Source organism: Leuresthes tenuis, unplaced genomic scaffold (assembly GCF_036924035.1).
Source record: "Leuresthes tenuis unplaced genomic scaffold, fLeuTen1.0.hap1 SCAF_7, whole genome shotgun sequence".
NCBI classification, from domain to species: Eukaryota; Metazoa; Chordata; class Actinopteri; order Atheriniformes; family Atherinopsidae; genus Leuresthes; species Leuresthes tenuis.
Window position 1 is genome coordinate 3624180 of NW_027325361.1, and position 14617 is coordinate 3638796.

Here is a 14617-nt window from a genome sequence, read left to right on the forward strand (position 1 = left end):
AACTTCATCCTTTTTTCTTTCCTCAGTCCCAACATGAACTGATTTGCATTGGTGCTCCTTCTTTGGTGCCATAATCTGTACAGTATTTTGTGGGCTTATGAGGAATGATTGGGAGAGCAGGTTTATTTATCCTTTGCTGTGAGGTTTACATTCTTCCTTTCCTCCCTGCTCTCTGTCTACTCCTTCACTCTTGGCTCCTTTCTCTATTTTTCCTATTATCTGAGAGATAACTGCAGCAGTGCGTACATTGTTTGGAGACCTCCAGGGTGGGAAATTACCCGCCAGCCAAATGCTGATCATATTTTGCTATCTGCCAGTGCTTAGAGCCTAAATATGTGTCTGCTTGGGAAGGGTTCGGTGGACGGTGAATTAAGAGATCAATTTACAATGTTTGTTTTCATTTTTGGGATTAGGTTGAGCGTTCACAAGCAATCGTTCCTTATTGATTAAAAAAGACGAGGATATTCTAATCTTATTTGTACCAACAAACACTTTGATGTTTGCTTTAACCATTTAAAATCATTTTGTCCCATTTATACGTAAATAAAGACAGTTTTGTGTTGTTTAACTTGCTGGAGATGCATTTAAGAACATTTTTCTTTCTTTGTGCTGCTTTTCAAATCATAACTAAGGTGATAATTTGCTTTTCTTTTAAATAGATCAACTTTTAATCAAAATACATGATTAAAAGTAACAAGATTTGAGATTTATTGAACACAGTTTTCCTTATTTAGCTCACATTGATCTGTCTTTACAGTGAATTCTCTTTGACTGACTCTATTTTCCACGTCCAGGTGCTGATTGAGCCAGAGTTCCTGTTTGCCTTCGGCCGCCATGTCACGTGCACGCCAACCACCCCTGGTCACGGGCATCTCGCCCAAGGAGGGTGCAGCCTGGACCAAAGTCACCATCCGTGGAGAAAACCTGGGCACCGGCCCGGCAGACCTCATTGGTAATAATCTCTGCAGCACAGTGACATTCAAACTGCTCCAGCAGTGTTTCAGCTTCTTTTTACGTGAAATATGCACGTGTGTCCTTAGATATATATTTTTAAAATGAAGTACAAATATAAATATACAAGATCCCGACACATTGTGCAATTAGCGCGTATTTGTTTAACGGCGAGTGTTAATTCTCAGATGGAGGTCCCTGATTTGAAGTAATGAATGTAGCTTATTGAAGTGTGAGAAAATTCAGCTCCCATCAACAAACCACAGCAGGCCTCTGATTAAACGCACAGCTGCAGAGTTTGCTTTAGGACACCTTATTTTATTCCAGTCGCAGCGAAAAGGTTTGGGACGGATGAAGCTCCTTGAAATAAAGCTGACGGATGTTTTATTTGAAGTTGACTGAAGGTAAACTTCTGTCAACGCTGACATCTTTGGATGGATCTTTTAATGTTAGCTATTCAGAAAGTCTCTTAAGGGAAATGAATAAAGGGCTCGATGCACATTTTATTGTGGAAAAAGTCGATAAAATGGCTTCACGGCGAGCTCTAACAGAAGTGATGCCGTTGCCACAGTAACGCACCTCTTCTGGAGAAGGTGGACGCAGCTCAATGCGATTAAATGTGACCGTTTAAGGGAAATCAATCAGAATTTCTGGCCTTTTCTGGTTCTGATTTACTTTAAATGTTGTCGTCGTAAAAGTGACATTTTTTGGAGTACATTCGGTTCCAGTTTTTTCCTCTTTTGTAAGTTTCTTAATTTGTTTGTCTGATATGTTTTTGGACTTTACCAAGTTGTGCTTTAAGCAGAAGGACGCTGCAACTGAGCCACACTACGTTGTTAATGCAGTTCGGCTGTTCTCTGGCACTGAGAAAAGGAATTAAAGCTGATAAATGAATGAATTATCAGTCATACGTTTCAGCATATAGAGCAGCCGTGTAGCCTTTAAGCCTTCATGTGTTTACACATGTTGTTATGATGGGAAATGTTTCGTGGTGCTGTTTAACGCTCACACACACACTGAAAGAAGTCCTCTTGTCTTGTAACCACTGCAACAATCCATAAACAGAAACTCTCAATATGTTGAATGCTTTATGCCCAGCGTTAGAAATTCCGGGGCTCATCACATGCACCGATATGAAGCTGTTTGTGTGTCTTGAAAAATGATTTTCGAGAGCCAGTCAACATCTTGTTCTCGTTACACTTTGTCTCTGCCCATATTTTCCCTTACATTTGCCAATTCCTCCTCTGCCTTACCTCCGTGGGAAGGGGAATGGCCGAGAGGACTAGCTCTCGGCTAGCGCTACAGCGGCCAGTCATACGGCTCTATTTCTGTGCACGAGCGTCCCTGGGGCCTGGATTTAGACGATTAGATATGCACAAATGTGTGTGAGTGCTTAAGTATTCAAACAAGGTTGCCAGTAGAGAACAGAGGCAGGAAATGGGGCTCTAATAGGCATATTATTTACGGTTTTATGGGCTATTTGTCGATCACCTCTTGCAGGCTTTTGTATCGTTTGATGACACAGACGTGAAGCGTTCTAAACCTCCTCAGCTGGAAACGTCAAAGCGATCCCCGGCTCTCTTCTCGTGCCTGAATCGCACTCTGGGGGGGGGGGGTTTAAAAAGAGGCTGACAGATGGAAGCGCAGAGTGCACGTTGTGCCAGTAATGAGCCACTTTGTGCTGAAGGGACGCACATTAACTTTAAGGAGCTGAGTGAGGAGGAGGGGGAAGGTCAAGGCCACCCACACCCACCGTGACCCCTGCTTGAACTTTGACCTCTGGTGACAGTTTGACTAAACGCGCTGATAGACGCCGGTGCTGTCTGAGTGAGCTGAGTGTGTGTCTGTATCTCTCACCCTTCTCACCCTTTCCCCTCTCCCTTCCGTCCCAGGTCTGTCCATCTGTGGCCATAACTGCATGTTGACAGCCGAGTGGATGTCGGCCAGCAAAATAGTGTGCCGCGTGGGTCCTGCCAAAGATGACAAGGGAGAGATCATCGTCACCACCAAGTCTGGGGGTCTCGGCACCTCAACGGTCTCATTCAAGCTGCTGAGGCCGGAGAGGATTGGTGAGACTCGGGGGACAAAAAGTCAACATGATGACATTTTTTTATGTGCACCCAAAGAGCCGATGGAAGCTCATTATTTACATCACTGCAGGAGTACTGATCAGTTGCTTTACTTTTCATCTGTAAAAAGGAGGGAAATCTATTCCGGGTGGTTTAACACATGCACAGAACTGAGAAAAAACTACCACAAAACAAATAAAGAATGAAAATAGCAGACTGGGCCACACAGAAGTGATGTTTCTAAAATGAACTAACAGCGTTTGCTTGATTCTGACCAACAACTGAAGGAAATGCACGTGCACGTGCACGATGTTGCCACGGGCACCCTCAGGACGGGAGATTGGACTGAAGACAAGTTTCGGTGCAATCTGTTGGTTTCCTTAGCTAGGATATTAATTTTTTAGTTGGCTCTATATGAATTAATTGGATTATGATTACAATTAATTGAATTCCAATTGGCTTGAATTGGACTATATTATATAATAGATATTATTATATATATATATATTATTATATTACAACAATTGTCATCTTAAGTGCCTTGAGATGACAATTGTTGTAATCTGGCGCTATATAAATAAAGTTGAATTGAATTGAATTGAATTAAATGAACTAATTGCATTTATCAGAATACTACGAGCCCCACAGTTAGCATCAGACCTTTAGCGCCTCAGTGTTTCTGGTCGTATGGGAACAGTCTTCTGTGTGAAACATGCATTTCTGTCATTGATCACTGACTGATTCTTCCAGAATAATTAACACTTGCATTAACATCGCTGCCTCTTTGTACTGCACTGGGAAAGCGTGTGTGCGTGCACATCTGGGATGTGTTTTTACGGGCTTTGTGGCCGTGTCCCGGCTGTCCTGCAGGTATCCTGGACCAGTCTGCGGTGTGGGTGGATGAGATGAACTACTACGACATGAGGACAGACCGCAACAAAGGAATCTCCCCCCTCTCCCTGCGTCCCAGCAATCCACTGGGCATCGACATAGACAAGTATGTTTCGGGAACATACAAATACACTCGCATGCGCTCACAGCCCAATCCCACTGCCGTAAACACAAGCGCTCCAGTCATTGAGTCATGGTTTACATCCCTAAACAGAAACAAACTCTTCCCATATGCCTGCGTTTGAAATATTCTGCTGAAAAGGCAGCGGCTGAGCAGCCTCCGACCGCTCCACACAGCGAGTGGAAACAACATGTCTGTGAGCATGAAGCAGAGAGAAGGACGCTGTGGGGGGGGGAGGCAGCGCACTGATGCCTCCCACGTGCCAGTTAGAGAGTGCAGAGGTTGTCATCTATAACTTCTGGCATTTCTGGCTTAGTACTTGTTTGGTTTAGAGGGGCCGGGGGCAAGTGACCGCTCGTGGCCAGAGACGAGACCCCCATAAACAGGCCGTACCCTTCCCTTCACTCGCTCCCATACATTAAACATCCAGCATGCAAAGCCTGCACAATGGTCCTGGATATTAATGTGAGAGCACACTGAACACTTGAAACGAGACGCTGTGTTGGTCATAAAGCATCGCTGCGTTGTCTCTTCTGAACGATTGTATACATTTTTGTGGACTTATGTCACTGAAATACTATTCAGCCGAAGGTGTTTGCAGCAGCTGCTCATAATATTTGGCCCAGATTCTGCATTATGTAAGTGTTTCACATGTTAAGCCCGGCCACTATTAATTGGTTACGCTCGATAAATGAAGAGCGTTTCTGAGAAAACGCTGTGATCTCTGCCAGAGTTGATGTTTCAGTAACGATGCGAAAGCACCTGATTTCAGATGGAGTTTTCACGTAGATTATTGTGTGATTTCGGATGTCGACAGTCCAGTTTTTATCGCTCATCATTTTAATTTCAAAAAGCCAAAATGAAAAAACTCTCCGCAGACATCTAACCTTGTTTTGCATTAATAGTTACAGCAGTTATGTGCATCCAGTCCAGCTTTAAATGTTAAAGCCTTCCATCTCACACTGGTTTGTTTCTCTTGAGGAACACAAGAAACTGGTCAAATTTTCCTTTAATTGATATTTGCTGCACATCTTTAGTTTTTTATTGGCTGAATTTGACATCTGTGGTGATTTCACTGCCCAAAATGTTCCCTTTCTACTCGTTAAATGGCGTTAACGGTTGTGGGAACATAGGTGTGACATCATCACTTTGGTGTTTGATCTCACATCTGTGACACGAAGCCGGTAGTTTTCTGTGCGTTTGCATCCATCATGGATTTTACACACTGCTGTGTTTGTGCGGATTTTTCTCTACGTATGTGTGTGTAACTGCAGAGTGGGTGGTGGTGGATTGCAGGGAGTGGGGGGGGGGTTGGTTTGTGTAGACCACAGGTCATTAGCAGAGATCAAGCTTCCCTAATGAGTACTGGGTCCTCCAGGGGCATCCAGGCGTCACACACTGCACTTCCCACGCCAGGCTCTCCCAGCCTCGGCACTTCCTGGTTGCACACTGCCCCCTGCTGGAAACCTTCACATGAACGTAGATCTCACAGATGACTCAAATCTCCTGCTCCTTGCTCATTGTTTACCGTTAACTGTCGGCTCCTTGGAGTTTGTCTGTTGTTTAAATAAAGTGCACCGTACATGTTTTAATACGGTTTAACCTCACTGTGTTCACCTGTTGTTGTTTTTTTTTTCTTCCAGAGGCAAAATCCCACAGAAAGACATAGAGCAAATATTCCCGGGAATGAGTGGAGACTTCACCAGTGCGAACTTTTCTGCCACCTGGTACCTCATAGAAAACCATGCAGGCTCCAGGTATGTCCATCTTTGTCACATTAAGCTGCCATCTCTCACAACTAATGATGATAATAATTATAATAAGAGAGTCTAATGACATTTTTTAGAATATGGCAGTTCATCTGCCCATTTAGTGTTTTTCCCCTCAACTGTCTCCCAAATGAGGTTTATTCCCACTTTTATGTCCCGGTCACTTCCAGCAACTATGGCTGCTTCGTTGGCATTTCTTCTCTGAAGGTCAATGCCCTCCTTCTGGGGGCCAGCAAGACCAAATGGCAGGTCAAATCATCTAAAACATCCCCCCATATTTCCCTAAAGGTTTTTATTGGTCTTGATGACACAAAGTAATGAAAGGAGTAAGTCTGCTTACTCAAAATCTGGCAGTGTTGCACCTTCCTGCAGGGTGGTGCCGAGGTGTGAGAATTTCATTGGCTCATTTTCTCCCAAGAGCTCTCAAAGCTTCCATTGCACGCCATCTTTCTGCTCTCTTTGAAAGGGAACGACTGCCCCAGAATGGTTGTTATCTTTGCAAATAATGACAAGTACCAGCACCAGTGATACGATGAGCTTTTCTGAGCCCCTTTTTGTTTAAGCCCCAGTTTCTGTGGTGGAGGAGGGTGGAGAGAAGCACAAACATCGAAAAGTTCCAGTCAAAAGCAGCCTCCGATATTTCAGTCAGTTATAAAGCAAAATAGACATCTGTCATCCATCTGTAGCAAAGGAAGCATTACCTTTTACACACCAACCGGAGGTTTGAGCAGAAATGCAGTCAGTAAGCTCATTGTTTGGTAGAAAACGGCTCAGAGTCGTCATATTAACTAACTGTTGACACATATTTTAGTTTATCTTATTGCTTGGTAGTAAAGTGCATATATTTGATCAGCATTTTCACAATTTACTGACAGTTTACAGTTCAAATAAGGAAAAATGTAAATGAAAAAAGTGCTATTTCACAGAGTATCACAAAGCGATGGTGACACTTGGGAAATAAGATGTGTTGTTATGCTGGATTTGTGACATTTGAGGTCGTATATTCTTGGCTAAGTCGCTACATTTTCAGTCGGCTCTTCATAGAACAGTGAGGTGTGTCGACACGGTAGCCTGCTGACCCAAAAAACTGTCATGTCAGGGCAGAGGGGAGTTATTTTGGACCCTCCTGGCTTCCTCTCCCCCTGCTTAGCCTTCCAGTAACCCAGACCCCCAGGATCCAGCATGACCAGGGGCCTCTGTTTGGACCTCGCTGGGTGACTTGTTTCTTCCTGCAGAGGAAATCTCAATCAGGACACTGTCACACAGACACACGTACGGACAGTGGCGCCAGATGTGTGTTCAGACATGCAAGCACGAACCAGATTACAACAAAAAGTATTCGCCTTAATTTGCCACTTTTCTATGATTCAGAGTCCTTTGATGTACTTTGTGCGTCTGCTGTGAGAAAAAGGCAGTTTTTGTTTTATTTTGCACAGTTTTGATCATCTGAAGACTGCAGCTAATAACCTGAAGAAGCAGGCGACTAAGAAGAATGAGGGAAGTCTGGCCTATGTGAAAGGAGGCCTCAGCACTTTCTTTGAGGCCCAGGACGCTCTTGCAGGTAAGAGAGATCGACACGTTCCTGTGTGCCGTGGAGCTCCACCAGATGGTTGACAATTAATCCGCAAACTTTCAAATCATCACTCCTCGTTTCTGCTCAGAAAACCTCTCTTGAGTTTTGGAAAGTGTGCGAGTGTGTGCGTTTGGATCTGCTCCCCCCACATGTGGTTTCGCAGCGGTTGATTAAAGAGGCTCATTTGGACGCTGTGTGAAAACCCTCCGCTTTGTGCTCGGGTTTCGCCAGCCAACCACAACATGGTTAATTCACCTTCATCAAAATGAGATCAGCTCTCACCTGTCACACCCAGGCACACTTGACTCTGAAAAGTGGTTATAAACACACACACATGCACACACTCGCTGACCTTCAGATGCCAAAAAGATTTCAAGGTAGCAGAAACTGACTGCTGTCGCTCTGCCAGGTACCTCAAATCAATTGTTCACTTCATCATTCATACTTTTGTCTGTTTACTCTCTGCTCCCGCCATAGCCGCTCAGTTACTTCCCCTTACTATTTATATGTACACTTTTCTGCCTCCATCATTATTATTATTGCTTTCCGTATGTTTGTGCCCCGGTTGGAAGAGAGGCAATGTTTTCATTGTTAGTGGCTGTATCTAAATAAACGGAGCAGCCCAACACAATGCAAGCCAGAGTATTAGGACTGATAGTGCTGATAACAAGTCCAATATGACCAATGGGAACAATGCACAGTCATTCTCACGTTCAGACTGAGCGTGCCTACTGTGTGCCCACTGCCCCAATGGGAAATGTAAAGTCTCCAGGGATGCAGGAAGCACTGCACCATGGATGTACTCGAGTGACCCGTGTCACAAGAGGACATGCTGCACTGACGCTTTATGACCTGCAAAGTTTCTGGACCCGACTATGACACGGTTCTGGTCAGTCTGCTGGGTTCTTTGGAGCTCTACACATTCTTAACTAATTAAAACACGAGCAAGCTTTGGCTTTCCAAGCATAAACAAAGCTCAAACCTGCAGATTTTATTGTAAGTTCTTGGCTGTGGGATGAGCCCTCGCATCACGTCAGGATTGAAAAGGACCCGGACACACGTGTTGCATCCTTTCTAAATGGGTCAAAGGGGAACTCTGGTGTTTTTAAACCTGGACCTTATTTCTGGCATGAAATACGTTCATCTACTCACCGAGAGCAGTTTGGTGAAATAAGGCATTATGTGTCTTTATTTCACCAATACTTTAAGAAGAATGAATGAATGAACGTGTGCTATAGCTCTGTTAGCTCATAGCTGCTGTTATGTGGCTACTTGCAGCTAAAGGAGAGCTAACGGAGGGATTTCTACACAGGCACTCTACTGGGACCACTTCATCCACACGCCCCCCCGCAGCACAGTTTATTCACTCCGTGCTCTGTGACAGTCGGCTAACTTCACACAGAGTTTGCTGCTGATAGTTTTGTGCGACATGGCAGGATATTTATCAGATTTTGACAACGTGAACGACGACTTTGAGTAAGATGGACGTTCTTACCGGAGTGAATAAACTGTGCTGCAGGGGGGCGTGTCGATGACATCATCCCAGTAGAAACGTGTGTAGAAAGCCCTCTATAAGCCCCCCGATAGCCTCCAATAACAACAACACAGCAGCTATGAGCTAACAGAGCTATAGCACACGTTCATTCATTCATTCTTCTTAAAGTATTGGTGAAATAAAGACAGATAATGCCTTATTTAGAGGCTGCATCGTCTAAGCCCCGTTCACTCCGTTATATGGATCTCCAGTTATCTAAATATCTTCAGAAGGATGCTGACTTTCACCAAACTGTTCTTGGTGAGCAGATGAACGTATTTCATGCCAGAAATAAGGTCCAGGTTTAAAAATACCGGAGTTCCCCTTTAAAGCCACTTATAAGAAAGAAATACTGTTTCTTTAAGCTCCAGTCATTGATATATTTGGCCGACTGTGTGTGAAAGATGTCACCAGAGAGAAACACACAGAGAATTATCCTCGAGCTCATCTTATTCCTTTTTTTCAGCTCAGACAGACACAATCAGCCGGTCGCAGCTGAGTAAAAGGGAAGATGAGGGAAGCAGGTAATGGACTTAACATTTCACTCAGGGAGTGAATTACAGGCTTAGGTGAGAAGAATTCTGAATTTTTGTCACCAGCTGGATAGAAACGCATCTCTAAATGAATACTTACCAGGAAATGGTTGCATGATGTGTTTACAACAGACTGAAAATGGATCATTTCAGCTTTAACTCATCGATCTTGCATCTGTGTGATTGCTTGTTAGTCTTTTGCTTGACATTTTCAGCATCCTCCTCCGTGAGTTTATTTCTTTATGGCCTCTAAACCCAACAGAAGCAACATTATCTTGAGTGAGTAGATTGGCTCATTAGAACAGGAGCAGGTACTTCGTTCTACTTAAATATTCTGCGACTCCCTTTTTTCAAAAAGAAAAACATTGTCTCATATTTGGACCCAGCAGCATGACTCGAAAGCTAATTTTTCAAACTTCCCGACCCCTTGTCTTCTCACGATGACTCATTAAAGCCCTACGGCATCCTTTTTGGGCCAAGATTTGGCTCTCCGTCATGAAAAATGAAGCAGCAGCGCAGAATGGAGTGCTCAAGTGGATATATTCTTTACACTATGTATGGTCAGCCAAACCGACATACCAGCCGGCACGCAGTTGGACAGCCAGCCAGCTCCAGACAGTCCTGCAATAGTTCACTGCCATGGCTGGTTAGCGCAGCTGTCTGTGCAACTGTGAATCCTTTCTTTGTGTCTCTGCAGAGTTTGGCAGGTCGCTGTTGTTCTGAGTCAGTCCAGATGAGCCTCACCTGAGAAATTAACAGGGCACTTGTGTGTTCCTCTCGCCCAGAACGTGCTGTGTTTGAAGCCGCTGTCGTGCTTCCAGACTTCTCAGTCAGCGTCACGACATTCTCGTCTCTCCGAGTGTTTATTTTCAGCTCTGTGTGCGTGTGAGATTTTATTAATGACTTTAATTGAAGTCTGGAGGTATTTGTAATGCAAGTGCATGGCTGCCTCAAAGGTGGAAAAGAGGAAGAGCGGCCAAACCTGAGAGAAGGGAATGAAACCGACAGAAATGCTGAGTGCAAACAGCAGGAATCTTCAGTATATGGGAGGCTAACAGGCTCTTAATTGCTTTCCAGTAGAGCAGTAATGATAAAATCAAATCCTGTGTCATTCTTTGTAAACTCCTGCGAGCCAGAAATCTTGTTAATTGCAATCTTGTTTGAATTAGCCAGCTAATTTCAACTTTTGGCAACTTGTTTGTAATCTTAGAGCTTCCAAAATGTAGATCAGCTGTACTCCATCAACTCGCATGGCTTCAATGCATCTGTGAGGTGTAAGATAAGCCAGAGCCAGATCAGCATTTACTCTTTTTTTTTTTTTTGCATTTGTAATTTTACTTTTTGGCAGAACAATTTCTCCCACGGGCATTACAGCACATCATTAGGTCACAGTGAGCTTACCGCTTAGTGCCAAAATCATCTTTCTTTCCACCTCTAACATGAAAATTATTCCACTGAACTCCACACAGTGCAAACACGCTCCTCCACTGTGGCAAAGACAAACTGAGCGGAGGGGTTTGAACCTTTTTCACAGAGAAAGATTTGAATATTTCATTAGAATAAGAATTTTCACCCTTGGCTTTGCACTTGGTCGAAGCACTTTTGGCAGTCTCCACCCGAGTTGGGATGGATCTTACAAGCCAGGCACACCTGTCTGTTTTATCCCCTTTTCTTCTCAGCAGAAACCTTCAGGTGTTTCAGGGTCTCTCAGCGACGCCTGGTCAGGTACTGCAGGACTTTGTGCTGTTGAAATGAAAACCTCCAACCTGTCGATTACCCGCTTCATGAAACCACTTAGAGGGATCTTGCTTGTTGGAATTATTGAACCCAGATAGCAAAGAAATTCCCTGCTTTTGCTGATCTAACTGGCTTTTGTCCTCCTTGGCACCTTAAAGGGGAACTCCGGTATTTTTAAACCTATGAGCTGTGCTGCAGGGGGGCGTGTGGATGAAGTGGTCCCAGTAGAGTGCCTGTGTAGAAATCCCTCCGTTAGCTCTCCTATAGCCGCAAGTAGCCACATAACAGCAGCTATGAGCTAACAGAGCTATAGCACACGTTCATTCATTCATTCTTCTTAAAGTGTTGGTGAAATAAAGACAGATGCCTTATTTAGAGGCTGCATCCTCTAAGCCCCGTTCACTCCGTTATATGGATCTCCAGTTATCTAAATAGCTCCCGAAGGACGCCGACTTTCACCAAACTGTTCTCGGTGAGCAGATGAACGTATTTCATGCCAGAAATAAGGTCCAGGTTTAACCGAAACCCGGCGCTAGCGAGCGTATTTTCATTTGTGCGAATCAGGGGATTTTAATTCGAATTATGGCGTTTCCATCATAATCTTCCGATGCGCATGTAAACAGGCTGATGGAGACGCACCTAATGTTTCACTCTGACATGCACCACCAACTTTAGGACCTTATATTGCAGTTATGCTCTTTCCAGATTTTGTCCAGTGATTTCCGTGGGCTTCCTTAACTGCACTTAAACTGTAGAAGCTTTTTGACGAACGAAGGAAGGAGCGATTTCTGCAATTTTGAGTATCTGGGCTAAAGTTTTAAAAAGAATCCATTCTTCCTCTATGTGTGCAAGACCCTCCCTCAGCCAATTTAAAGTTGTACACCTCCACAAATCCAGGCTGGCTAAGATTTATCCAGAAGTGTGATGGATGCAAATCTGAGGAAGCCAGTCTGATTCACATGTTTTGGTTCTGTCCCAAATTACAGTGTTTTTTCTGTCAAAATGACCTTGAATCCAACCATGTTGCTTTTCGGGGGTGTTCCTGAGGGGCTGGGCTTGCCTGTTGGGGGACACAAAGTTGCATCCTGATCCTTTTGAGGTGCAGGGACGCTGTCCCTCCCACAGTCACATATTGGATTAGGGCTGTGTTATCCAATCCAAAACTTGGAAAAATCAGATGTGTTGTGAGGGGCTCGGAAAAGAGATTTTACCTGACTTGGAAATCTTTTCTTCTTTTCTTGAATCAACCCTCGACGCAGGTTAAGGAATAGATGGTTCTTAGTTATATTGATCGATCTGGTATTGTATAGCAACATATACGGTTTTATATTCTTTGCACAGTATTAAACTGACAGTGAGGACTGGGTCTGTTCGTTGTTCTGTTTTTTTTTTTTTTATTACTATTCAGTTTTTCTGCATGCTTGTGTTTTTGTTATGTAAAAATGTTCAAATGTTCAGTAAATATATCAAACACTAAACTGTAGAAACATTTCAAGAACCAAAAATCATTGAGAAAGAGCTGCGATGCAGCGTTAGGCAAACAAATTGTCAGGGTTGGACGTGTTTTTTATTATTTTATGTCCAAATCTACATTTTTGATGCACTTTTATGGAGTTCAGCGCCTCACGTCGGCTGTATTTTACAGTCATGGTCACATTTTCCAAACACTTTGAGTTGTTTTTGCTGGATGTGGTGCTATCACATTTCTTTCGATAGCTCAGTATTTTATTTGTGTGGTAAATGCTTTCTTTTCTTTCACTCAGTAATAGAAATGCTTCTGTAAACCGCTCATGTGAACCTCCACAAGCTGGTGAAAGAGTTGGAAGGCTTTGGCCCCGTGGACCGCGCCGGCAAATGGAGCCATGCACACACTGGCTGACTGAATGAGTGACAGTCTGCTGGGAAGCAGAGGCTTGTTGCTGCTAAAATGTTGAAATTTGAGGTTTTTCATTGTTGTGTGAAAAGGAAGTCTCCCAGTGATGCAGGAAACGGAACGGCTACCGTGTTCCAAAAATGAAAGATTCCCAGGGCCTATTCCCCGAGTCCCCAGCCTCAGCAGGAGTCAAAACATCTCCAGCTTTAGAAAGCAGGGACACTGTATTTTTATTCTTATTCTTTTTCCCCTCAACGGTTCCAGGAAGTGAAGCGGGAGCCGCAGCTCTTCCTCAGGTCCTGGCTTGGTGTGTTATCCGGACCCTGACCTGATGTTTAGCTTAACTGTGACGTCACCAGCCCCTCAGTGTGTGACAGACGCAGAGGACACACAGCTGGCAGCAGGGCAAGCGGGGGGGGGGGTGCAGACATGAAGCAGACCTGCAGTGTGCGTCTTCCTTTGTGTGTCAGTGCTCTTCTGCACACTCCCACGTCTGTGGGCTTTCTCCCTGACCCGCATCTTGCCTCGTTGGTCAGTCCTGGAAGCCGGTGACGTCCGCACTGATGGGCAGCGGCGTGTTTTTTAAGAATACCCGTCTGCCTTCAGGCTTCTGTCTGGCAGAATGGACCCACGTATTTATTTACAGAACCCCCCCCCCCCTCTTCACTTTGCCTCCCGCTCCCTCTGCTGTCAGACCAGCAGCCAGATTTAATAAAAGAAAGACTGTTGTGGAAGGAAGACACGATTAGAACGGAGAAAGAAACTGAACGCGTCGTCTTCTTCTTCTCCTTTGTCTCACCTTCTTTCTGTAGAAGAAGAGCGTCCTTGTTGCATAGTTCCTCGCTTCACAAGTTTGCATAAGAGGGTCTTCTAAACCCTCTCCACCTCTCTTTCACTCTGTCAATAAACCCACACTGCAGCTCTCAGCACCCAGCTGCCCACCACTGCACACCATTTATTTATTCACTGGGGCAGCCCCACCACTCACTCTCCCTCTTTCTCTGTTTTTTCCCCCTCGTTCCCTCTTTTCAAATTCCCTCTCCCGCGTAAAGCTCTTCATGCTAAGTGATGGATAGAAGCCATCAGAGTTCCTGCCCCCCCCACTTTCCCCCTCGGCAGCAGTCATTTTTGGCATCTAGACCTCCAGCCTTGCTTTTCCAAATGTTATTTTTCAGACAATTAAAACATTTTAGATTCATGTTACCTCCGGGTCAAAGGGCTTCAAATGCACCGAGACTGCTAAACTGTGCCGTTAATGGCTTTGGTTCGGTGGGCTGCTCCGGTGCAGTGGTGTCTGGGACGGGGTCGTGTCCTTGTTGTGTGGGAACAGGCACTGGAGGGAGTGGGCTCAGCAGCAGCGTCTGTGGTTGGAGGACCAGCGAGGTTATCTCCCATCGACCACAGCCTGTTTATTGTTTTACCTTCAGTTCCTGAAACCAGAAATGTTCCCATCTTTGGCGACTGGTTACTCACTTTCACATGTCATATCCCCATAAGTGCTTCAGCTCGAAATGTGATTTGGTTTTATTTTGAGGTGTTTTGTCTGTTCGAGTGTAATCTGAATTA

The 14617-nt window shown here is 44.5% G+C and overlaps 1 protein-coding gene across 1 annotated transcript in view; it reads left to right on the forward strand.

The window, feature by feature from the left end:
• exoc2 (exocyst complex component 2) overlaps positions 1-14617 on the forward strand; it is a 49250-nt gene that overhangs the window by 9393 nt on the left and 25240 nt on the right. The window contains exons 2-6 of the mRNA XM_072388924.1: positions 795-952; positions 2844-3020; positions 3891-4017; positions 5676-5789; positions 7238-7362. Of these exons, the coding sequence (XP_072245025.1) occupies positions 835-952; positions 2844-3020; positions 3891-4017; positions 5676-5789; positions 7238-7362 (661 nt within the window). The 5' untranslated portion in view covers positions 795-834. The remainder of the gene's footprint in view (positions 1-794; positions 953-2843; positions 3021-3890; positions 4018-5675; positions 5790-7237; positions 7363-14617) is intronic.